General features: G+C 41.1%; 2 protein-coding genes across 2 annotated transcripts in view; both read left to right on the top strand.

Annotated features, from left to right (window-relative positions):
* The first annotated feature begins 225 nt into the window (after positions 1-225).
* On the top strand, positions 226-6,928 carry IL22RA1 (interleukin 22 receptor subunit alpha 1). The gene is made up of 7 exons (XM_054223852.1): positions 226-483; positions 2,730-2,862; positions 3,586-3,767; positions 3,940-4,124; positions 4,602-4,737; positions 4,986-5,107; positions 5,717-6,928. The coding sequence occupies exons 1-7, from the start codon at positions 441-443 to the stop codon at positions 6,743-6,745; spliced, it is 1,830 nt and encodes a 609-aa protein (XP_054079827.1). The 5' UTR covers positions 226-440; the 3' UTR covers positions 6,746-6,928.
* A 4,955-nt stretch (positions 6,929-11,883) lies between these two features.
* MYOM3 (myomesin 3) overlaps positions 11,884-24,922 on the top strand; it is a 28,545-nt gene continuing 15,506 nt past the window's right edge. Inside the window, exons 1-15 of the mRNA XM_054223851.1 lie at positions 11,884-12,006; positions 14,109-14,243; positions 14,396-14,470; positions 15,117-15,276; positions 15,518-15,675; positions 16,815-16,910; positions 17,301-17,389; positions 20,376-20,420; positions 20,639-20,779; positions 21,788-21,949; positions 22,233-22,374; positions 22,468-22,667; positions 22,986-23,039; positions 23,371-23,498; positions 24,143-24,326. Coding sequence (XP_054079826.1) covers positions 14,137-14,243; positions 14,396-14,470; positions 15,117-15,276; positions 15,518-15,675; positions 16,815-16,910; positions 17,301-17,389; positions 20,376-20,420; positions 20,639-20,779; positions 21,788-21,949; positions 22,233-22,374; positions 22,468-22,667; positions 22,986-23,039; positions 23,371-23,498; positions 24,143-24,326 — 1,741 coding nt within the window. The 5' untranslated portion in view covers positions 11,884-12,006; positions 14,109-14,136. The remainder of the gene's footprint in view (positions 12,007-14,108; positions 14,244-14,395; positions 14,471-15,116; positions 15,277-15,517; positions 15,676-16,814; positions 16,911-17,300; positions 17,390-20,375; positions 20,421-20,638; positions 20,780-21,787; positions 21,950-22,232; positions 22,375-22,467; positions 22,668-22,985; positions 23,040-23,370; positions 23,499-24,142; positions 24,327-24,922) is intronic.

Raw genomic sequence — 24,922 nt, 5'->3', positions numbered from 1 at the left:
CAGCACTTAAGTTTTAATTTCTAGAGTTTTAACAAGTCAAAGTTACCTGACCAGAAAAGCAAGCCCCAAAACTGAGAAACCTCAGTGAGGGCTTTCAGGCAGGAAGCTCTTTATCAGCAAAATGGTATTTGGCGCTCTTTCAAAAGCTGGGGATTTTCTAAGCCTCTGGCTTGTGCACCTTTGTACAGTTAGGTGTGCACACTCAGAAGGGCAGAGGCGCTCCTGTTGTCACTCTTATGTTCTCTCTTACACATGCGCACACATCTTTAGCTGGTGATCTCAGATCTGAATGCAGGCGGGATAGTAGCTCTGCAGCCTGTTACTGAGCAACAAATCCAACCTGGCCTCACAAACAAGAATTTAGCTCTTGTTAAAGGTGATTCACCTGCACACAGGATCAACAACTGCCTATTCTCCCAGCCCAGCTTGCATAGTTATTCATGAAGCAATTTCTGATCGTCTTGGCTGCATTTTCAGTGATCGGTAAGTCCTGACTTCTCCTTTCCTATCACTGATAGGGGTTGTTTCTGTTTGATCCTGTAGTAAGGGAGGTAGTTCACTCATGTGTACTGAAAAAAGACCTCAAGAATAAGCTCTTGTCTGAGGTTGTTCAAAAGCTCTCTTGGGTTTTGCTCTCTCCGTTTACTGTTTTCAAAGTACTGTTGATGTGCTCAGTGCTTTGAGGATTAGTAGGGAGAAGGAAAGATTCCTTCACTTCAAAGTATTTGCCACTGATGTGTTATAACCCAAATCCTACAGGAGTAAAAGATATTCATTGACTTCAGAGGGCTTTGGATCAGTCCCCCTGTGTCTTAGGTGGAGACATAAATGACTACAAGAACTGCTCTGATTTTAAAAGAGGTACAAACAAATAACGTATTGCTAAAAGCCATTTAATACTACTCCTTGTGTGGCAAACTCACTCCTGGGTGAACCAAGGATAAATTTGCTGGTTTCAAATGCCAGCTTTTCAGCAAACAACCTTATCATTCATCTACGCTTGTGTCCATGATCTTATACTATATATATAGGGATATATATATATCGATATACGATATATATAGGGAAGGCGCCTTCAGAAACTTCTAAAACAAAGGGACTTTCACACTGTGAAACATCCTGGTTCTTCCCTGTCCACACTTGACTGTGCTTGTGTGACGCTGCTTTGCATAACTGTGTTTTATTACGGATAAATGTGGGAAGACAGATTTCCTACTTCTGATATGATCAGAGTATTTGTGACTCAGTTTTCATGGTGCCCAGACAGGGAAACCCACCCACCTTATACTGGCTGCTGTATTTCTGCCTCACCAGGAAGATTGCACGGAGCCTTGCAAGAGCCGAGGCAAGTGTTGAACTGCTGATGAGGTCAGGGCAAAATTTGGACTGGACTGCAATCCATTTCTGCATTGCTTCCCTGCCAAAATGCCATACACAGCAAGGCGGAGATCTGAATCTATAGAATTAGGATTTATGCCTAATTCTCCTTATATAGCAGGCTAGTTTTAACTGCCGGCACCCAGTTCTCCATGAAGGCAGCTGGAGAGAAAGCTTGGAGCGAGGATCCAGGAACTGGTGTGGTTTAGTCCCTGCTCTGCCACAACTGCTCACTGTGATCTTGTCCAAGTCACCCCGTCACCCCCATTCTGGTCCTCAGTTTTCCCATCTGTAAAACTTTGACTTGCTTATCACACCATTTTTTCAGGGACAGGGGTGGTGAGGCGGGGGGATCACTCATGTTGAGGGTCCATTTGCAAGCACCATAATGGGACCGTTCATTTTCAGCAAGTGCAGGCTGAAGCCCACACAAGTTCAAGGTGATTATTGATATTGCAAACCAAGAGTTTAGTAATGTATAGATTATCTGTCTTTGAGGATGTGTCTGTAATTCAAGTGTACAGAGCTTATCAATTCTGAAGGTTACTCTCCAAGTTAGAAGGTGTTGTGAATCAGCCTTGAGAACATTTTACACTGTGTATTCTCATGACACGAGAGCGCCAAGTCTCTAGGACACTCTTCTGCACTGCCTGCTCATAGCCAGTTTGCTGTAGGTGGATCATGGTGGTGTTCTGCTTTACCGAGGCAGCTCAGACCAGGGGCATGTTTGTCATTTCTGCTTACCAAAGCCAGAACCCTTCCTCCCTGAGGAAGGGTTCAGAAAGCAGAGCTGAGTTGTTTGCCTTTACCCTGGCACACCCAGATCAGAGTCCAGCCATCAGTTCGTCGCATGTCCCTCTGTACAGGCAGTCTCTGTCCCATAAAACATGGAGTGTGAGAGGTTACTGACAATCACATCTTCAATGATGTGAAACTGATCTCACCATATTACTTCCCTGAGTCTGGGCAGAAAGCAGAGACATTCATAGACATGAATCTAGCCTTGCAAACAGGTTGTTGTTCTTAGTTTTCCAGCCATTTTACTGCTTTAAAAGAAATCTGATAAGGAACTCAAAGATTCTGTTTCTGACTGAGATTTTTAAGTCTTTCTGTAAAAATTCCTGACTTACATTTCTTCCGGATGAGTCAACAATTGCTTATACAGTGCTGTGTGCAGAGTTTGAATTCCTGTTCTCTTCAAGCTTCTGCTTTGCAGTCCATCTCTCACAAACTGGAACTGGCATGCCTGATATTTCTGTTCACTAAGAGGCTGAGCAGCACTGGATCCATATTCATGTGAGGGCTGAGATGCCACAATATGCATTTTAATACTAGTTTCTTTGCTCCCCTAGGCATTGTGACTACAGAGAGGTCATCATGTCTGAAACATGCAGCATTTTCTTCTACAAACTTTGAGAACATCCTGACATGGGAAACCGAAGCAGATATTCCCCCTGGCACTGTATTTGATGTCCAATATAAACAGTATGTGAAGTTTCTTCTTTTTGGAGTTCTGTTGTTCTTAGGGCTACTGTTCTCAGACAAAGAAGGGCCAGGAAAGAAAAGTAGATTTTACTGTTTCTGCTGCTTGTTTTACTGTTACAGAAATGGCTCTGCTTAAACAACTCAATAAAGGACAGGATTATCTAAACTGGTAGATGGTGCTCAGTTAAGCAAATAGTTTTACATCTTGGGTCGCCAGCTTTACTCCATTACTGAGCTGCTCTTTGCCTTCAGCAAATTCCTTCTCTCTATTCTGTAGTTTCCTCACCTGTAAATAGAGGTAATAGCAATTGTCTTCCTCTGGGTCACTCATTAGAGCCAAGAGAATCAGACCAGTGCTAGACAATAGTTTTATATGCCTTTGAGTAAGTTTGCAAACTGTGACAAACTTGCATGCGATCATTCAGTGTCAGAGCTGGGCAAAGAACCCTGCAGTCACTGACTCGCAGGACACTCCCGTGCCTGCCTTGAAATAAACTGCACTTCCTCGAGGTGATATTCATATAGAAGCCATCAACGGGAATGGATTAAGGGCAGTAGTCCAGGGCAAGTTTCTCTGCCGTTCCATTCGCCACCACTTGCTAATTGCAATAATGAATTTAAAAACTGCGAAGAGTTGACAAAACAGCCTGTTTGTATCATTCTGGAGAAGGGTTGTATTGCATCTGTTCTACAAAACAGACTAAAAGCTTTTTTTGTCTTAAGGTATGGAGAAAAATCCTGGCTTAACAAGCCCGAGTGCCAGAGCATCACACAGCCTTTCTGCAATCTCACTCGTGAAACTGAAAACTTCACGGAGCATTACTACGCCAGGGTGAGGGCCACCGGCCAGAACTACTGCTCCTCCAACTGGGTGCGCTCAGAAAGATTTGAACCCAGAAAAGAGAGTACGTATCGCTGCTGAAATCTATTAAATCCTGATTGCTAGGGATTCATACTTCATACAAAAGTAATGCTTTACAGTGAGTCTGGGGTGTGTGTATAAGATGTATATAAATTATCTGATAATGTATCAGCTTTAATCTTAACAGCTGACACTGCCTGTTCTATCTTTTCTAGCTATTATTGGAGCACCAAAAGTGGAATATACTCCTTATGTACGGTCCATAAAGTTTCTTATATGGCCCCCCTATACTCCACTGAGAGGTGAGGATGACCGCCAGCTAACCGTAGAGGACATTTATAGCAAATTTGGTGCTGTTGATTATCACTTAACGATATTCAACCAAAGGACACAGCAAAAGGTAAAGAACAACCTCAGGCCACAAGCCCACTGACTTTTGTAAATCACATTTCACATAAGATGGATAAGGATCTCAGAGTTTATACACGATGGATGAGATTTCTGACGTGCAAGGGAAAGTCTCAGAGTCTTTGACTCTCAGCAGACACAAGGAACTTTAAGCATTCCTCTAAAATTCTGGAAAGGAAACTGGAGTTTCCCAGGGTACTGTATGAGTAGCAAAAAGTAAAACCACTGGTGACTAACAAAGAGAACAAATTAATTAATTCAAGTCTGAAGGAACTGAAATGCAAAAATTAAATAATACTAACACTAGAAAGCAAATTATATGTTTATAATTCCATATAGACAGGATTGTTATAGTCCTATAACACCTTATTAGTAAATAAAATTTTATGCAGAATTTTGCAATCCGATTTGAAGAAAGTGTATGCATTTAATCTTTCTAAAATACAGAATTTGCCTTTATTTTAAATAGTGGACAAAGAATGAGCACAACAAAGAATTTGAAGTTTCCAACTTGGACCCAGACACTGAATATAATGGAACAGTATACATATATCTCCTCCAGAAAAGCAGCAAAGCTCAAGTATTTTGGGTAAAAACACTAGCAGGTGAGGCTGTTAACTCTGCTAATTTAAAACTCCATCTGGGATATTGGATACACAAAAGAGTCTGATTTTCAGCTGGTATAAAATAACGTAGCCTTGCTAAAGATCTCAAAGGAACACTGACTTTCCTAATTTAAAAATGTAGTCCTATGAGACTAGACCTATAACATCATTTAGCTAATCTCATGCAGTTTTTCTAATCCAACCCTCTGAAGCTACATTTTCCACATATTCTCTTCCCCGCTAACCAGACAACTCATGGCTTCTCTACTGCTTCGTGGCACTTGCGTTCTGTGCCGGATTGGTGTTTGCTTCAATTAGCTATGTGATCTATAAATACGTCAAGCAACACAGTGCGCAGCCGATGTCTTTGGTAAGTGTTCTTAAGCCATTGCAGCAAATCTTTAAAATGCTTGGGACTACGTGCATGCACTTAAATAGCATTGCTAATTGAGGAGGACAAATGAGCAGACAAGAGCAAGCCAGGCAATCACCACAGACTACTGGTAGTTTAAAGGCGAGTGCTCAGAACTTCCCACAAATTGGGCCCCTTTAAAGGAGGTATCAGCTAAAACCTGAGGCATCCTAAATCATTAGTTCCTCTTGAAACCCTGGGCCTTCTTTCTTATCCTTCATCTCCCGTAGCGAGCACTGGTTCTGCTTGCTAAATGAGCTTAAGGGCAATCTATATCCATGCTCCAGGCCTTAGGCCAAATTTTACAAAAATGAAAGCAGGATTTTTTTCTTCCTCATATTTTAGGATTGTACAGTTTCTCTGATGCATAATGAGAGATGTCTGTATTCCTCTGAAGGGTCATTCCCCAGGAAAAAAAACAGTTCTTTTGTCAACAGAGCATATCCCTGGTGGTTGTTACTGGCTTTTACTGATATTTCTTCAAAGAAAATTTTAAAGACCCTACAGCAAACCTTCAACGTCACAGCTTCTTGTTAATTACTCATCTTTGTCTATCTATTTCAACAGGACTTCAGAGGGATATCATCATTCCAGCCTCTTACACTGACAGTGGAGCATATTATAAAGCCCATTAATTTATCCAAACCTTCACTTCTCATCCCTGAAGTGCAGTTACCACAGATCTGCCAACATTTGGATAGAGTCCTGGAGCCACCACGGTCTTTCCGTCCACCAGAAACTGCCTATCAGCAACAGACAGACGTACCGACATTCCAGCTAGCCACTCAGCCACCCTGCTTGGCAAGCACAGCTCCTGCTGGTTATGCTCCTCAAATAGCTGAGCAAAGCATTCCTACGGCCACGTCCAGTAAAATTCTGCCCTTAACCTATGGGGTGTGTGTCGAAGGCACAGACTATATTGACAAGAAGAATTTGCAGCCAAACGAAATGCTAAAGGAAGTTTCTCCAGATAGTTCTATTGGTGGAAAGCTCATAACCCAGATGCTGGACAAGAGCTGCAGCCATTGGGATTACAAAGAACAGAGGCCAAACTTGGCATTGTGGAACAGCAGTGACAAAAGAGAGTCAGTTCTCCTACAGGGGAGCCCTGGGCAAACCCAACAACTGCTGTTGCGGACTGACGGAGTGGAAAGTAAAGTGCATGTATCCCAGCTGTCACTGTCTTTGCTGGAACAAGGAGGATGCTATAGACAGCAGACAGCAGAACTGCCACTGTTATTGTCTTCAGTGAAAGTTGACACAGACTATGTTCCAGAGGATGAATCACTGTCACCTCTGTCAGGAACCCTCCTCTTCTCAGTCGGTACTGGTAACAACTTCCCTGGAGAGAAGAACACAGAGCGGTGGATGTTGCCATATTCATTCTCACATTCTGCAAATAAACTGCAGTTCCCAGAGACTCAAGAAACAGAAATGTTAGCAGCAACGAAGGAGTTAAGCTGCACAAAACTGAATAACATTGTGTCCCAAAACACTATCTCAGACCAGGACAATGGCACTCCTCTCACTATGCTGTTCAAAGATTTGGACTTAAAAGTACTGTGGGATCAGGATGAAAACACAGAATTTTATTAGGATGACTTAATGATATTAAAATCCAGATTGTGTTTGCTTGCATGAAATAGTAGCCTATCCTGCAAACAGTGCAATGCAAACAAGCATAGCTAATCGTGGATATATTAACACAGCCCAGACTTGTCTGACTGTTTCCTCTATTGTTCTGTCATGGGGATAGGCACTTTTACTGGTAAAATTACTTCTTGGTATGCTGCAATACTGTATCTTTGCACTTAAATAATAGGCCTTTATTTCTTGCATATTCTTAAAATTTATTATGAATTGGACTACTTTAAAAGCTGAGTTAAGACTTAAGTTCAAATTCCAGATTCAGTTTACTGAAAATTTAGCGAAATTCACAACATAAACTGTATTTGCTCTTTAAAACAAACAAAAATCCAGGCCCAAGATATAACCACCCTTTGAAGAAATTCAAGTGCAGATGTATGGAGAGATAAAAGAATTAAATATATTATGGCACAGTAAAAGAATTAAACATATATTGGTGCTCTACCCTTGGATATATGATTTGTGCAAAACAATAGGCTACTTCCATGAAATGGACTTTGCCTTTAAAGTAGTCATTGAAACTGTGGTAATAGCTCCTGATGCAGCAGTTCTGTGAAGCTCTGTGTCCCTATCCTGCTGTGCTCTTTAATGCCTGTAGAAAGATAAAGCCTTTTTCATCTCTGCAACAGATTAATGCAGTCTTGGCCCAGTTCTGACTTATTAGTCAGCTGTTGCTCATTTCTCTGAAATAGTCACACATTCTCCCCTTGAAATCTCCAGGGATGAAGCAGCTAGGATCTCATTCCATGTAGGTAGAAATGTGAGGATTTACACTAATCTCAGTTCAGCCCTCAATCTCAATTTACACTAATCTCAATTCATACACTCAGTAATCTACTAAGGAGACTACAGAGGTCTTGAACTGCCTCCTCCCACCCTCCACTGACACTGTCGAAGAGGAACGTGCTCCATTCGCATGACAGAGCGAGGCCTCCTCTGCTCCTGTTACCAGCAAACCCACCTCCAGGGCTGGAATGAACCAAACCCAGTGTAAACTGCGAGTCAAATTCCCTTAGCACTCCACCTTTACAAAAAGCAAGATGCACAGTATTTATTTGGGGGACAGAGGAGGAAATTATTTTTCGTTAAGAGGAAAGCATAGTTCAGCCTGTTGATTTCCACTGGTGTGGTGAAAAAAGAGTGAGTGTCTGACGACATCAGTTTTAGAGAACTGAAACCATTTACAGGAATAAGCAAGGCTTTGAATGGTATAGGGAAGTACTCACCTGAAGAGCACTGCCAGAGAAGGCCTGACCAGACGCAAAACTCATCTGTTCTCACCATAAGCGCACTTGGGTGTTTTCTCAGTCCAGGGAAGCTGATTTAGGCTAAACTCCACTTGCTTTGGTGTGATTTTGCAAATAAACCATAGCCTTATGAAGGAAAGGGGTTGGATGATTCAACCAAGGATTAAAGGAATAGTCTTAGAAACTTTACAGGCAAAGGTTCAGCTCTTAACTCCAGCACCAATAATGATCAAAGCACTGTGGCTGTGTCATGTGAGGCCAAAAGGTCAAAATGCGAGATGTGGTGAAGAGGTGTCATGGCACAGGGTATGAAAGGTATGAACACGTGTATGGTCTGGGCAGCAACCTGGAAGGACGTTTCCATGGTGCGAGCTTCACTTCATACCATTCAGTATCAAAGGTTTTGTGGAATGTCGTTTGAGCTGTTTCCTGTACTCTGTGTCCAAACTATAACATCAAAACCAAGACACACAGAAGCGCTGCAGTTACAGGAGTTGCAGCAGCCCAGCTGTGTTGTTTCCAAGGAGTGTGAGACCCCAGGGGTAACATTCTGCCCCACTAACCTCCCCTGGACAGGCTGCATTTCAAGCCGGTGATACCAATTACCTTATTCAGAGTTGACTGTGGGTTGCATATCTTGTGTCAACAACATTCCCAGTGCTGCTACTCAGGCAATAATCAAATGCCACAATGTCAACATTTTGGCTCATGTTGTGAAACATAACCCTCAGCAGAGGGTCAGTATGGGCTCCATAGTGTGGAAGGGAAGGGTGCCTTACGAGAGCTTTAGATGCTGCTAAAAAATACAACATTTCCTATTTAAAAGCCTTTTCACATCCCTCTGCAGACACCCTGACACAGGGTCTATTCATGTCCAGCCCTTAATAAAGGTATCATCTTGGTGCCCCAGGAGGAGAGATGGGAACTGAGGCACAGAAAGCCTAGGACCAGATTTTTAGAATACACGTAGGTGCCTAAAGATGCAAAGTGTCCCACAGCTGGGATGTTGATCTCTTCTTCAGGCACTTTATAAGCTACATTGCCTCTGACCACACTCAAAGGCTGCCTTGGCAGGAATGATCTTAAAGGCTTACAACTCAGCTATTGTCCCATCCTGTCCTCGTCTGTTCTACCCCTAACAGCAGCAACTGCAATGAATAGGGAACGCAGTCAAGAGAGAGACTCAGTAAGCCATGTCTTAAAGAGGTGACTGACAGCAATATTCTCAGTTTCCTGCTCTCATCATGGCTAAATCAATATTTATCTTTTAGGCCTCGATATACTAAGGAGGAGGAGATCAGTTCTTGTCTCATGAGTCACCTCTTAAATTTAACAGGAAGATTATCCCTGCTAAAACTATTTCTCTGTGGAAAAGCTTGGAAACAGATGTTGATGCTACTGAGCTTTATTGTAGCTGTGCAAGGAAAGTGCTCATCCATCCCCCATCAACATGTGCTGACCTTCCGCTTCATTGCTTTTCATAATCAAATTGATAGGCTTGTTTGTTTCAAAATGCAACACAGCAAACAGCTACAGTAGGATCTAATCATCTCATTTTCATTCTGCGTAAGGACATTTTCAGATAAACAGCAGGATTTCAACATTGTTTCAAAGGTCTTCCCACGCAAACCATCTGTATCTAACAACAGACTGTTCCTCATTTATCTTGACTTTTACAGGTAACAGTTTTGATAGCTCTAGATAATAAAAGCTAGAAGCGCCTCGCCACAAACACCATGCTTATTCCTAAGCAGATGTCACGACGATGACAGGTGAGCATTGCAGTTCCAGTTGTCACAAGGATATCAGCAGAGCAGGTGGCAGCTGTAACCCTATAGCGAAGTATTACTCTTTGTCTTCTTAGCTAAATCGGGGAGCTGTCACTTGGCTGCTCCCCACACCAGCAGCTCACCAAGGATCCCTGCACTGGGAGGCAAACACATTGCTGCAGACTGAGGCTCATGTTCTCCCTTGTTATTTATTTGTTTTGGCATTGAAAGGTGCCCTGTTTGAAGACTATAAAAAATTACCCATGATTTTTTAACAAGCCCTTTGAGGAAAATCTTACTCAAGGAACAAATTAAAAGCTCCAAATTCTGGAGACAGAATGAAGCAGAGCTGAGGGGCATCTCTGAAAATATTAAGGACCTTGATAAAATCGACTTTATATCTTAGCTCTGACATCACATCGGCCTAACGGGATTGCTGTCAGTGATGGGGAGGTTTGATGCATCAGAACTGCAGCAGCTGGATCACAGTGCTAAGCAGTGGCCTTACACTTGCTGCTTCAGAGGATTTAAAATGTCAATATATATCTTCTTTCTTCTCAGAGTGAGATAATGAGAGCTGTGAGACATGATTATAAGATATTTTTGTAAGAAAAAGGTGACAAAAGTGGTCAGCATCCATATGAGGAGAGCATAAGTTAAGACTCTTCTTAAAACATACAACAGAGGGTTGATACGACAAAGATGTATGGAGTTATTAATATTAAGCAGAGTAGACGATAATTACTCATTACTTCTCACAACACAAAATTCAGGAAAGTACTCAAATGGTCATGCAATTGTTCAAAACCAATGAAATAAAAGTGTTCCTTCACTTTGACAGCTCAGCTTATACCAAAATGTATGCAGTCATGCCTGCCCAGTAGTACCTGTTTATTGCTTTCTTAGGAATGTCTGAAACACAGAAGTCCTTGATAGTTCTAGTGCTGATCCTGCTGGGTTTCAGCTTTGTTTTGTTTGGATGGTGAAGCAAACAAAGGTTCCTAGAAATGGATCCTACTGATGTGGGGAGGTTGATGCAAAGCGTGCCAAATCTGACGGTGGAATTCATTTCCACGAGGCCTTGTGGAGGCCATAATCAGAAAGTGTTCAGAAAGGAACTAGGCAATTTAACAGGGACAGGACTATTAGCAGCAATAAAGCATTGTGTCCAGCTCAGGAAAAGCTACAAGCCACTCTCAAGAGACAGGACACTGGGCTGAACAGACCTTCACCTTCATCCGGTATGGCGATTTTACGCTCTTACATATCCTCTTTACAGACTTCTAGCAGCTCTGAGAAGCCCACTACTGATGTGCTGACTCTTCAACTAACAAAATGTTGCTGGAAAACATCTGGTTCACAAACTGGTATTGCAGCCTCAGAGCTTCACTAGTTTGAAACCTTCATTTCTCCTTCTGAAACCACAAAAAATACCTCCTGCTTCTCACATTGCTGGGAAGAGTTTATGCTGAATGCTGAAACTGCAAGGCTATCTCAAATAAATGGAAAAACAGTAATCTCTGTTCTTTTACCCTACCCCAGACTCTTAGATACCACCATGGGCAGCTGGATGTGTAAGCTCACCTGATGTTGTGGCAGCAAGCCTTCATTTGTCTGTAATAAGGAAAGTGTAATAGTTGCAGCCAACTAAAACATAAAAGCTGCTGTTAGCTCCTGATCTAATTATACACTGACATAATTTGGCTGGAGCTGGCATTCACTAAAGAGATGTCGAAGTAAATGATTTCACTCTATTATGCAGCAATGGCAATGTTAACCCAAGGGAAATTCCAGGAGGAGATTAAAATATTCATAATTCATTTTAGATGCCTTGTGAGCTTCTATCCTAAATGAGCAGAGGATAATCCAATACTCTGATGCCTGAATTTTGGAGGCACCTGTCTTTCCTTATATCATTTGGCAAAGGCAATAATTTGCCCGATCTGAAAAAGAGTTTATGATTAGTTGCCATTGCAGTAAACAGCTCCAACTGCGTAAGCCCTGCATGGGTCTCCCCATTGTCACTGCGATGGCATGGTAGGATGCTATATTTAAGACTCCAGGATGGGCACTCAAACATGGGGAACATTCTTTTGGGGAGAGTCATTCTTAGTCTCATCAACAGGGAGAAGGAAACGCTCCTTTGTCCCTTCTCTTTCACGAGGACAGGCACTCTCACTGTAGTCTTCACAGGGTGAGTTTCGTTTATATGTAAATAAACTACTGTTTATAGCAAGATTTTATAAGATCTTTATAGCAGCATCAGCTATTTTGCACGATCACTTTATTTGACTTGCACTTCAGAAATAGACTGTGCTTCGTGATTGTATGTGCTTTGAAGTGTCATTACTGTTTTTCCAGTGTTGCTCTTATGAAAATACTGTTTTGCTTCATGTTTTCTCGCAAGAATCTATTCTGGTTTACTGGTCTGTTTAGAAAAAAAAACATAGTTGGATTGAAAAGTGTAGGTTTTAGCAGACCAGAACTCTATATGTTTACAATAAACACCAGATTATAAAGCACTGAGAATTTTCCGTGGAAAAATAAAAAACATTATATAGCAAAAAATTAACCTGGATCAATAACTATTCATGAAAATGGGAATAAAGATCTGATGCCCAGTAGTCATTCTGCAGCTGAAATAATCCTGAAGAGAGTAGTATTCTATGAAATAACAAAGATATTTTTCTATAAAAGCCTTTTTTATTTTCTTTTTCTTATACTTGACAACATTTCTTTGTTTCTTCCGAAGTTAACGTCTACTGAGGAGATATTATCATGATAATTCCATATTTTCATTTGCATTTTGGGATATTTTGCTTTACCACAACAACTCTGCTTTTCCTACAACTGTGTTTTTCCATGGACTGTTTTTAAGAAATTTGCTTATATTAACAGAAAAGTGTACTACTAGTAAAAGCTGAGGATTTTGTATTTTTTATCATTTTAGGATTAGAAAGCAGTAAAACTAAAATCCAGGTGTAAAATTCGTCAAGGGAAAATTTCTATCTGGGAAAATATCTATCATGGAACATGAGTTAGGGAAAGATTTACAAGTATGTTTTAACAAGTGTTACTCAGCAACAATTACATTTCCAAAGTTGTTTTTACAAAGTAACCTAAGATCTTACAACTTGAAAATCTGAACCGTTTAAAGATTGTGCTGTACATTTCTGAACCAATTGCAGAACAAAATGGGATAAGGAGGGATATACTTTTAAAATTGACTTCTGTTTAATGGCCACTCATTAGTCAGTGCCTAAAAGCAGCACGCTGCTTATTCCCAAAGCCTAGCTCTTCAGCAGCTAATGCAGGAGATGGATGGGAGCCAAGAGCGCTGATGTTTGCTCCCCGTGTTTCACCTGTAGGAGAGGGATCTCTCTGGGAAGGCTTCTCTGGTCACTCTGGGGAAAATCCTGCCGTTTACTGAGTCACTCCTTTAAGGATAATGTTTTGACGTTTTTATCAACCTTTTTCTAAGACCTAAGAATAAACAACTGATCTCTCATGATGCACTGAAAGGACTGGTTAAAGCATTATCCTCTTAAAGTACTGAACTATAACTGTTCTTGTCAGCCGCCTAGATTTGCAGATGGGAATACAGACTGAAGAAGTGCTCTGCAACTGGAACTGGTTAGTTCCAGAAAATCCAGTTGGATTTTCCAACTATCACAGACACCAAGTGATTCCTGCACAGCAGCCTGTGTGTTTGGTTCAGCAGCATTGCCTTATCTAGCCCCGGGCACATCCAGGCAGGGTCAGAACATGGTGCATTCACAATCTGGGTGGCAGGTCACAGGCTATTTGGCATCATAGCTACCCCTGCAATATATTTTCCAGACTGCTTATATTCTAACCTTTTCCTCTGTATCTCACTATCTGATGTTCCGTGCCTTATTTTGTCCCTGATCTTCCATGTCTCTCTGATCTCCCTTTTCATGGTGCTCCTCATTTGTCTGCCTGCTATATTGGGGGTCTGATCTAATGGAACTCCCTGGAAGAATATCCACCAGATTTAGAGCATAAGATCAGTCCTAGGAAAACAAATCTACCCAGAAAATGCTGCCTACCTACTGTTCTGTTACAGCTTCGGCTGCCTTTGAAGACTTATTAATTTCTTCATCTGACTCCATTTTTCACAGAAGCATCACAAAACAAACCCTTTTCATAGTTTAAATGCCAGAAGATAGTATTATATGAGCTTTCATCCACAGCTCTTGAACATCAACGGAAAGCAGGACTTAATGATAACTCTAACATGTCTTATTTGAAAGCCACTGTATGTTCTTTTTCCAGCAAGAAAGTTCATATTTGACTTCCCAGCATGGGAACCCGAACCTTCTTCCACCACAGAGAGGAAGAGCAAAAGGAGGAAAGGCAACAGAGCTTGCAAATGACCTCCTCAACTAGAAAGAAAAAATTCAAAACCAGGTAAGCCACAGAGCTAGGGACAGGCCGAGTAAATCAGGTCCAGACAGGACTTTCTACACTCGGCACTGAGCATTCAGAGATTTGTTGAATTTTGAGTTTATGAAATTATGGAACTTTATCTGGATTCTTTTATGTGTGTCTGCCTCTGTAAGTGAGGAAGAAGAGACTTTCAGCCTTTCAGAGTTATCGATAGCAGCTGCCCTTGCCTTGACCGCCGAAATACCACAGTAAGTCAGAAATCATTACAACTCGAATGCAACTGTTGTATCCAACATCACCTTTGTATATAGACGTCACAGGTTCCAACTCATTTCATTGGAAGCAAAAAGAGCAGGTCAATCAAGAGGTTCCTCCTTTTAAAAAGAAAAATGCCAGACCTCAACTAAAATGCAGGAAATTAAATAATATCGCCTTGATACCTGTGATAATGAGTAATATTGCCCTGCTCACAAGCAAGGGCTTAAGAGAAACCCGGCTTCACAGGAGTAAATGGAAAACACAGTCAGATTAATAAATAAAAGGTAACGGATTGAACTCCCCCTCTTTCCTAGAAAATTGTGTCAATGATCCTGCGGTCCATCCTTCTGTGATGGCTGAACAACCTAAGTAGTCAGCAACATCCCTCCTCCCTTTAATCCTTATCCCAGTTCCCCACGTGGGATCAAAAGTGGTCATATAGTGGATCCCCTTCATGTGCTGTTAAAGTATTACATCTCACGGTAGCACAGCTGTTCCTATGAGCCATAACTGCCTGACATTCATACCTGTAATGCATGCAAGCTGATGTTTCTGCCCTACAAAACAACAAAAAAGACCAAAACAAAATAAAAAGCATAATCCTAACTTTTGCTGATTTGTATCATCCTTTTGCAGGGATTACAAAACAAGAAGAGAAGCTGCCATCCTAGAGCTAGAACAAAGGGGGCAAAAGAGAGTTCGGTTTGGGAATGACATGGAAAAGTTGGAAAAGGAGGTTATTCGGAACTGCAGACTGCTGCGTGTGAGAGCTGACCGGAAGGCCCTTCGGAGGAAGGTCAGATCAGACATCTGTATTGGTAACAGAAACGCCAACAGGATTATAATTGCCAAGACTAATTAGCATTCTGGAGAGGATACTAAACCTAACCAGGTGTCAGGACAACCTCAAACCCATTAGAAATAAGGCCTTATACTCCTGGCACTGACGCATTATCACACGTCACTTTGTAAAAAAATTTGGGTAGTTAGGACATAATCTCTTTCTATTGCCTTTATTTAGTCTATCCTTGTTATAGGCTGTAGAAAAGGCATGTGCGGAGAAGGAATACATTGAGCTGCGTTCGGGGCGACCACCTATGTTCTGGATCCCCCTCAGAGTACATACAGTCTGGGAGAGGATGGAAGTGACACTGGCGTGTACAGTCCTGGCTTCCCCACTGCCACAGGTGACTTGGTATGTTGGTCAATAGCAATGACTCAAGCTTCTCATGTGGCTAACAGTCTGTGTGCGTTTCAGGAAGCAACCAAAGGAGTAACATCTGTGTCCTGCTAGAAAGAAGGAAGGGAGAGCTTCAGAAATCGCATAAAACACTTTCAATTCTCCACTTCCACTGTTAGGACCCATAAAGACATTAAGTATTCAGTGCACTGTAGAGGCAGTGGGCTGTCCTATGGGACTCCTTCTGAGATAGGACTGATGTTCATGTAGCTTTCCCTGCTTCCTTTGGTGCTGTCCTCCATCCTTCAGGCAATCTCGGAATTTAAGTTTTGGAAAGCAGAATCTATTGTCAGCACTAAACCATCACACACATACACACCATCAAGGCTTGGCTACCTTGGCTACCATGCAAGTTTTAGCATTAAACTGCTATTGCTTCTACAATTTGTAAAATACAAACCAACTCTTTCATTTACTTAGCTTTGCATATTTACCAAACCACAGAAGAGGAAGTGTTACGTACTGGGCCTCAGTGCAGCATTTACCATTAATAACAGAGGGGCAGAAATAAATGAAAGATCACCTCAACAAACAATTTGCAAAGTGTACTTTGATCAGTTTGTTAAAGCGATTGACCATTCCTCCCATGGAAGGTTTGAAGTATGCAAACATTTTGATTACTAATAACTTCGTAGGCAGCTCACTTCACTACTGTCAGAGCTCCTGATGTCCTGTGTCCTTCCAGAACAACCTCTTTGAATTATTTAAAGAGCAAAGAGAATATGAACCTCCCACAGATTCCCAGTGAACACAAAGAAGCAAGAGACATCTGTTCGAACTCCCTCACACAACCCGCAAAGCAGAGAGCATAAACTGAGAAGGACGCAACAAGCCAATGCTAAGCTGCCCGTGGGCAGTTTGCAAGCAGCCCTGGGGAAGAAGCACCCACAGGACTATGGGAGGGGATCGAGGTTACCTGCGAGGCTGCTTTGGATTGATGTGGGACACCTGTAAAAGAGGGAATTGTTTCTACTCCTCACTTCTGTTGTGCCTCTGTTGTGTTTGACATGGTTAATTTTAAAATAAAGTGTTAATTTTACCAGTCAATTTCTCCGTCCTTTCCTAAGCTGCATGCTTCCTTTGTGTTCAACTAGGTATAAAAATGGAGTCCGTATTGATCCTCGCCTAGCCCCAGCAGGAAAATACCAGATAAAAAACCAGTTTGGGATGCTGACCCTGCACATCAGCAGGTATTGTATGTGCCCGTCTGACTTGTTTTTTCAGTTGAATGAGGCCTGCTTTCCTGCAGCTCCCAGTTTGTGTATGCTAAACAAAAAGAGAGTATTCTGGATTCTGACCCCGAATTATACATCTGATAAAGATACATGCATATCTTCAGTGGAACCAAGTGTTCCACACGGCTTTTGCTTGATCATTACTTGAAATGGTTTGCTTATGGGTATCAAGAGAAAAAAACTGACCTCTAAGAAGTCCTTGTAATTGAAAGGAAAAGCAGCTTTTTGACGAAAAGCCAATATCTACTTTTAACTTCTGGGATTAAAGGGGAACCCCTTCGAATTTGTCCTGTGAAGTATGAACAATAACTGAAACCTAAATGGAGGGGAAATGTTTTTTTCCAGATGCTCCATAGAAGATTCTGCTGAATATAGTGTTGAAGTTAAGAATCAATATGGCGAGGCTTATTCCTTTGCTACAGTGCTTGTCAGGAGTAAGTAAAAATGTTCTTTTGTTTTTAAATGTACAGATTCTTTAGATCCTTCAAAGTATTTTCAATGCTATACTTTATATCATAGGAATATACAAGCACTCTGCAAGAACAGAGAAAAAAGTGAGTGCTCTGCTAATAGGAGAGGAGAATTTCTCTCAGTTATTAGTGAGGGAAAAGCACAACTGGGTAAAATAATCCTTAGCTACTATTAACTAATATATATATGGCTGATATAACGGCTTCTCTTTCTCAGTCACTTCTGGACACAGGCAAAATCTTTCAGATTCTATACGGACACAGCTGTCCATCCACTGTGCTGAAATTGTACTAAGTTTAGGTACTTACTTCTTCTGGACTGATATGAAACAGCCATACAGTTAAATACGTAACAGGCTTAGAAAGCGTCTGCTGCATTTCTAAAGCAAGAAATTGGTTAACAAGTACTGTGGCTTTCAAGGGGATTCCTCAGTGCAATATTGCATAGAATACCCTGTTTCTCCCTCAAATCAGTAACTACCAGGAGCAAATACAAAATTTTCTTCTTTGGATCTGTGCTGTTCTTAAAATAACTGTTATAGACTCCGTAGATACACATTCTGCACAAGTCAAATCCAGACATATGGTGAAGGAAGTAAACTACCAGTACTTAAAAGGGAAATTATATCAAGCTTCAAGAATTATGCAGTGCACAATCATAGGATCACAGTTTAGACGTTCACATTTCATATATATAGATACATATATCTACAAATAACAATTTTGTCATAAAAAGCCTGAACAGAATAGACCCACAAAACTGTAGACAACTGCGTGCTTCAGTGGGACTGACAGAGTCGAAGGCATAATTCAAGTGGTCACAGATGAATAGGAAGGGGACACATTTGCTTTGGACACCTTACTGGTCATGAAGAGATGGGTTCCTTCGACTGACTGAATTGCAAAGCCAGCTTGAACTATTTTTTCAGACAGAACGGGTCTTCTTTGGTTTAGATAGTATCTTTATTGTTAGTGCTTTAATACATTCTTGGCTCTGTCACAGGTTATGTTATCATCCTTATTCTTTGCATGCCATATTTTGATCACATCTGAATACCATTCGGGGATACATATGCGTACAGAAGAATGTGACTCCAGAATTGTAATAGAAGTGTATTGTTTATGATATCTTTCAGATCCTCTAATTAAACAATGTCAAAATTCAGCATATCTGGAAATATGCAGCACACACCAATTCTAAAGGGATACGTATAACAGATCAGAAAACCTTCATTTGCAAGCCTTCCCAGCTAAATTCCCCTTGCCCTTACACGGAAATACAGAAAAAGTTACCAGGTGTGCAAAGCTTCTCGTCTATAAAGGTTCTTATAGTACTTCCAGAACTCAGGAACTGGGCCTTTGGCATAAAGCAGAAGCAGCTGTCTGAAAAAAAATCCATGGCAATAATCACATACTCCTCCCAATTGCCGTCAGCATCTTTAGGATGAGAGCAGGCATGATGGTAGAATAAGAGCCGTAGTCTATCATAGAAAACCTTGGGTGGGACTGCTCTCTTCACCTCTAAGTGCCTGATTAAACTATCCTTCATCAGGCCTGACGAGCATTTCAAACAGCTTGCAAATATTGTTCCTTGTGATTGGGGGTGAGCAGACCACACTGTTCCTTCTCCCTTGACCCTGTCTAATACCATCCCAGTAACATGATTCTTCCTTTTGCTATTTGCGTTTAACATTCTGAAAATAGAGACTACACCAAGGCCTTAATCCTGCCTCCACTGGAAACATTCCTCATCCCCCAGGCAGTCCGATGGTATCTCTTCTCCCAGCCCCATGCTGTCTGGAACGCCCTTGATGCCAGGAGAGGGTCTTGGGGATCTGTGGTTCCTACAGCAGAAGTTCAGTTCCCCTAAAGACATGACTGAGGGTCTCACAGGACGGGGGATGAAGCTGTGCTTTGCCTCTTGCAAATTCTATTTCTTTCCTCTTCAGCTATTAACAGCCCTCATCTTTTGCTTATGAGTGAGCTCTGCTACTGCCAACTCCATTCACGGAAAAAATAGGCATTACTTTATGTGCCTTTCTTGAGGCTTATAAAGATAAGAAAGTATCTCAATTTCATCTTGTGTTAAGTGCGTCATCTCTTAGATTTCAGCTCCAAATAATTTCATTTTGTGCTGGGATGCCAGCAGTTCTCACAGGCTAGATCACATGAAGCAGGCCACTGTTCACGCGTGATGCCTCTAAAGAATCCACAGTTGTTGAAGCAAGTGATTTGGTAGGGGACACACTTCCCTTGGCTCTAGGAACTACCTCAGTGTCTCAGGAGAAATATCCTTTCTTTTGGTTAAAGCTTGAAGTCCCAGTCACTGGTAGCCTTCAAGAATCCCACATCATCCTCTGGGAACGCTGCTTAAACCCAGGGGTTTGGCCAAATTCCACTTTCAGTAATGTTTATGACACCGACGCTTTTTTCTTTCTTTTTCTGTGCTGTATGTGGCAATGAGTAGCTGTCATGCTCTGTCTCCAAACAGGGACATAACTGAAGCATTTCAGTTATGGGTGATCCTAGATTGTCACACTTCTCATTTGGACAGTACCATATTGGTACACTCATATGACAAAAGTTGTAGCTCTCTGTATGCGTGCTTTTATTGAGCATAACTTTCCTAGTGCAGCTTAAAATGACAGATCCCAAATTGGGAAAAAACCACCAAACAACTCCTCATCTAACCGTGTGCATATAAGCATTTAAAGCAGTATTGCTTATACTAGTATAGCCATGTAAAAAATTTCCTATGAGATGCATCCTCAGTTGTTTGTGAAGATCATCAGCTGTCAAATGAATTAATGTTTTACCACATGATGGCACTTCAAAGGTTCACATTAAAAACTGATTTGAGGGAAAAATACAGTTTGCTGAGCATCGTTGTATGTTTTTGAGGGGAAGATAAACACTGGCATGCTAAATGTATTTTCTTCTTGTCTTATAGAATATTATGGAAAGGAGTCAGGATTTGATTCAGAAATATACAGAAGTGAGTAAATGATCGTTGTTATTATTATTTCTTTTATTTTTATAGCCTAAAGCAATCCGATTCTTTTTTTCAGAGCTATAGCTTTTCCTATTAGCCTAACTGCACATGGAAAGTGCAAGGCTGAGGTACCACTCTAAATAGATGATAATAAAAATACTACAAGGAGGAAGGCTCTAGGAAGTCTCTTTATCATGCTGACTTTTACTCTTATTTCATAGGATCCCTTATGGCCAGGGAAGCGGATTTTGCTTTTCCATTGAAACCCTTATTTTCAAGAGAAAAGGAGCCTTTCACCCTCTCTTGTTACTTCTCTTCTGATTTACTTGAACACCAACGAGACATTATGTGGTTCAGAGATGGTTTGTATGCAACAGATAAGTTTATATACATTTACCTATATGAATACACCGTTTGAATTCATTGCTGTGATCCAGTGTTCACAGAGAGAATTAGAATTCAGGATTCTTGAGCTGCTCTCAACTCTTCTCAAGCTACAGACGTTATTATTTAATTTGTATGTTTTCCTCATTTGTAAAAGGATGCTACCACTAATGTTTTGGAGGTAATAACGTATTTCTGCTCATAAGAATAGTTTAAGAGCTTTAGTTCTATACAGTGAAAGCTCCAAGTGTTTGTTAATTCAATGAAAAGCCAGTGGGTCTCTAGTGAAAAAAAACACCCACCTTTTGGATATTCTGTGTTGTTCTGCTGGCAATCAAGAATGTCGAGCTTAGCCAAACGGGTAATCTTTCTGTGCTATTAAGTTTTGGAAAGGAGAAGCAATGCAAAAAGACTGCTCTTGCCATTCCAGCACTTCTGCCAGAATCAGCTGTTAAAATAGCAGGACCTATTGTGTTTTAGTGATTTGAGGAGAATTTGGGCAGAGTTTGTATCTCAGATCTGGTAAATACACACAAAATGCACAGTATGTGCCATTCTATTTTCTTGGTTTTGAGCACCACTTGGACAAAAGATCCTATGTACTGAGCAATAATGTATCCTCAGTTAGAGCTGGCATAATATGTGGCAGACTTCAGAGCATCCGATTAGCTGGTGTGAAGAGTACCTTTTACTCACTAATTCATCTGAAGACGCATTTTATTACTCTTTTTCACTTTGACTGCAAGCTCTTCAGGACAAGGACCATGCTTCTTGCTCTGCATTTGTGTACAAAGGGAACAGAGAGGCACAGCAACAAAGTAGGATCAGAGTCCATGACTGTAACTTGGAGGCATAATAATAATATCAGGAGTGTCTTCCAGATCCCTCCCGTCTTGCTCTGTGGGTTTTTTTTGCATTTGGAAATACGCCACTCCTGACTCAGCCAGTTCAGTTGGAGATCCTTTACCCCTTCTCATGCTTCACAGGTGAGTTGCTGCAGAACTCTGAACGTCGGGAACTAAAGCACCAAGACCGGGAGGCTTCTCTGACGGTGTCATGTGCTTACAAAGAAGATGAGGGATTCTACACTGTCCGTGTCCCCTCACTGGATGGATATAAAGAACAGACCACTTATGTGTTTGTTAGAGGTATAAGCAGGATTCTATCCTACTTAGAACAAAAGTTCCTGTTCTAATACCTTGGCATAAAAGAATTCACAACCTCATTCACAAGAAAATATCTCCCAGTTTTGTGCATGGATAAAATTATCAAAATGTCCAAATCTTATTTTCAGTAGTGATTTACGTATTAGAAAATAGGACTTGTATTGCTGGGACATAGGCCCTTATACACTTAAAATCAAGCTATTGAATGAAAATTTTGGTACAGAGAAGAAAAAAATCTAGCCACTATCACTGGGTGTTTCTATAGATGCTGCAGCAGAAACAGTTGGTGCACCTGGATCCCCACTCAACGTGAAATGCCATGATGTAAATAAAGATTGCTTGATTCTTTCTTGGGTAGCACCTAGTGATAATGGAGGAAGTCCGATCCTAGGATACTATATTGAAAGGTCTGTATGTTAATCGTCTTTGAGCAAAAAAAAGATCATGATCATGTTGTGGAAAAAACACAAAGGAACTCCATGGGCTGTGTTTCATTTCAGGTGTGTTGCTGGGTCAGAGGATTGGGTCCCATGCAATGAGAAGCCTGTGAAAACCTGCAGATACCCTGTCCTGGGCCTTGATGAAGGCCAGACGTACCAGTTCCGAGTAAAGGCTGTCAATAAAGAGGGCATCAGTCATCCTTCAAAAACCAGCGATCCAGTTACAACATACGACCCCAGCAAGGACAAGAGAGTGACAGGTTTGTACTAAAACCAGGGAAATGGGCTCCTTAAGTACAATGGGAGGCTGCAGGTATAACTGAATGCAGTTTGTCCACACCCTCCCCATTCTCACAAATGTGCCATGCCTTTGCTGTGCCGTGCCTTTGTTGAACCCACCTTAGTACTATTCTGAATGGAAAAAGATCAAAATACCAGTTAGGACATTTTATTGTATGTGTAATGAAATGTATATAATTATGCATATAACGAAACGACGTGGTCCTGTGCTCTGTATTTTTTGACAAGCGCCAAGCATCTTCTCATAGTGGATAACATTGTCCTGTTTGACATTACAGTTATTCCATATGACGATGGCAGGACAATAGAAATTCTCAAGGATGACCTAGAAGGTAAGTTCAAATTTATACCGAGGCATTCTCTCAGAGAGAAACGATTGTTATTCAATAATGAGATCTGTAATAACATGACTCTGGAGAAAACACACTTAGGAAAATATATGGTGAAACATCATTGCAAGCTGCATAAGGATCAGAAACTATCCTAAATAGCACAGCCCTTTATAATAATCTTGGTTTGCCCGTATGTCCACGTAGGGTTTAAGTCTCCTCCTTTATATTGAAGAATCTTACTTTATAGTAGGAAAGTGGAATCCATTGTAAAAGAAATTTTTTTTTCCTTCCACATTATAACTAAAGCATAGCCTATTCTGACTTCCCACAGGACATATTAAAATTCCCTTGCCACCCACCAATGTTCATGCAAGTGAGGTCAGAGAAGATTATGTGTCTTTGGCCTGGGATGAACCAGATCCAAGAGGCAGAGAGCCACTGAATTATTATGTGGAAAAGGTAAGAAAATAATATCGCATCGAAGGGAAATCACAGAACAGAATAATTTATTTCTCAGATAGTCTATAGCACAGGCGAGGCTATTCCTTGTGTTGATAACTGGAGAACTATAGGCTCAAAAATGGCTTACTCAGCCTCTCTCCAGCTCTATAGTGACTTGAGCTATGATTCTGACTCTTGACACCAACTCAAGTAGTAATGATTAACAAAGAATAAACAAGTAAGTTTTAAACCACAGAAGAGTAGTAGAGTTTTAACAGGAAGACTGTACCTGCCCTATCGGCCCTTAAGTGTGGAAAAGCTGTGAAGAACTGCACAATAGTTCACTTTCCTGTTCCTCGCTAGTCATTTTGCTGTTTAATTATAATCTTCTACCCATCTCCTTTCATACGTACTCATTTTCCTCCTGCTGTACCATTTCTGCTGCAAAGGGGCCCTCTGTCGCCAAGGAAAAAAAGTTTGGGTATATCAGCAAGAAATACATCATTTATGTTTTGTGTTTGGTTTTTTGTTTGTTGCTTTTTGTTTTGGTTTTCTTTTTTTTTTTAACTGCTTTCTGGTAAAGATCAGGTTTGTTATTGCTCAGGAGGGTTTTAAGCTCAAGTTACAACATGAGTTGTAAATCATCACCTTTTTCGTTACAGTCGATTGCAGGCAGCAACTCCTGGCAAATGGTTAATCTGGATATGCCAGTTAATTCCCCAAGATTTGCACTCTTTGATCTTGTTAAAGGAAAATCATACTGTTTCCGCGTGCGATCTGTTAACAAGTATGGAATCAGTGAGCCATCCCTGCCCAGTAAGCCTGTAACAGCTGGAGCAAAACTGGGTAATTATTTCACTAATATGCTCTACACCAACGATATGGAAAAGGAGATTACTATGAAAGTAACATGGGGGTTCCCCTTCCCCTCCCTTTCCTTTAAACTTCATGGTATATGATTACACAGCAGTTGCTTTGATACCAGGAAATCTCTTAAAGCCTTAAATCCTTGTTTAATCACTTTGCAGTTGGTCAGTGCAGTGTAAATCTAACAGACCAATGATGGGAGAATTAAATTTAATAAAATAAGAAACAGTTGAAGCCTGTGTTTAATCCAAGTATGCTTCCAGCACTGCGTAAGAGAGTGATTACACAGATCAGTGTTGGAAGGACTGATGCAACTGAAGGAGCCTGTTTCTGGGGGCTTCAGACAGAACTGCGGTCTTCGCAGTGCTGATTTGTTTTGTTTTCTTCCCAGACTGAGCTGACAACAGTAAGAGATGCAAAGATTCATGCCTGTGTTTCCATTATGAAGAGAGATGAGCACTCGCTCTTTCTTTTACTTTTATATTCTCCTATATTAAAACTGGCCAGTGTTCATTCATACTGCCCTTTTTTTCTCAAGAGTGAAGCAGGTCCTATTTCATAGTCAAGTTACGGGA

The sequence above is a fragment of the Rissa tridactyla genome, chromosome 18 (genome assembly GCF_028500815.1).
Source record: "Rissa tridactyla isolate bRisTri1 chromosome 18, bRisTri1.patW.cur.20221130, whole genome shotgun sequence".
Lineage (NCBI taxonomy): Eukaryota > Metazoa > Chordata > Aves > Charadriiformes > Laridae > Rissa > Rissa tridactyla.
The sequence above is the reverse complement of the archived record's forward strand: the minus strand, read 5'-3'. Positions and strand labels throughout refer to the sequence as shown.

What these genes read in the sequence shown, in the direction of transcription:
- IL22RA1 (XM_054223852.1), top strand. Translation starts at nt 441, where the DNA reads ATGAAGCAATTTCTGATCGTCTTGGCTGCATTTTCAGTGATCG. An exon ending in ACCAAAGGACACAGCAAAAG is followed by an intron (nt 4,125 to 4,601) that starts GTAAAGAACAAC and finishes TATTTTAAATAG; the next exon opens with TGGACAAAGAATGAGCACAA. An exon ending in GTGCGCAGCCGATGTCTTTG is followed by an intron (nt 5,108 to 5,716) that starts GTAAGTGTTCTT and finishes CTATTTCAACAG; the next exon opens with GACTTCAGAGGGATATCATC.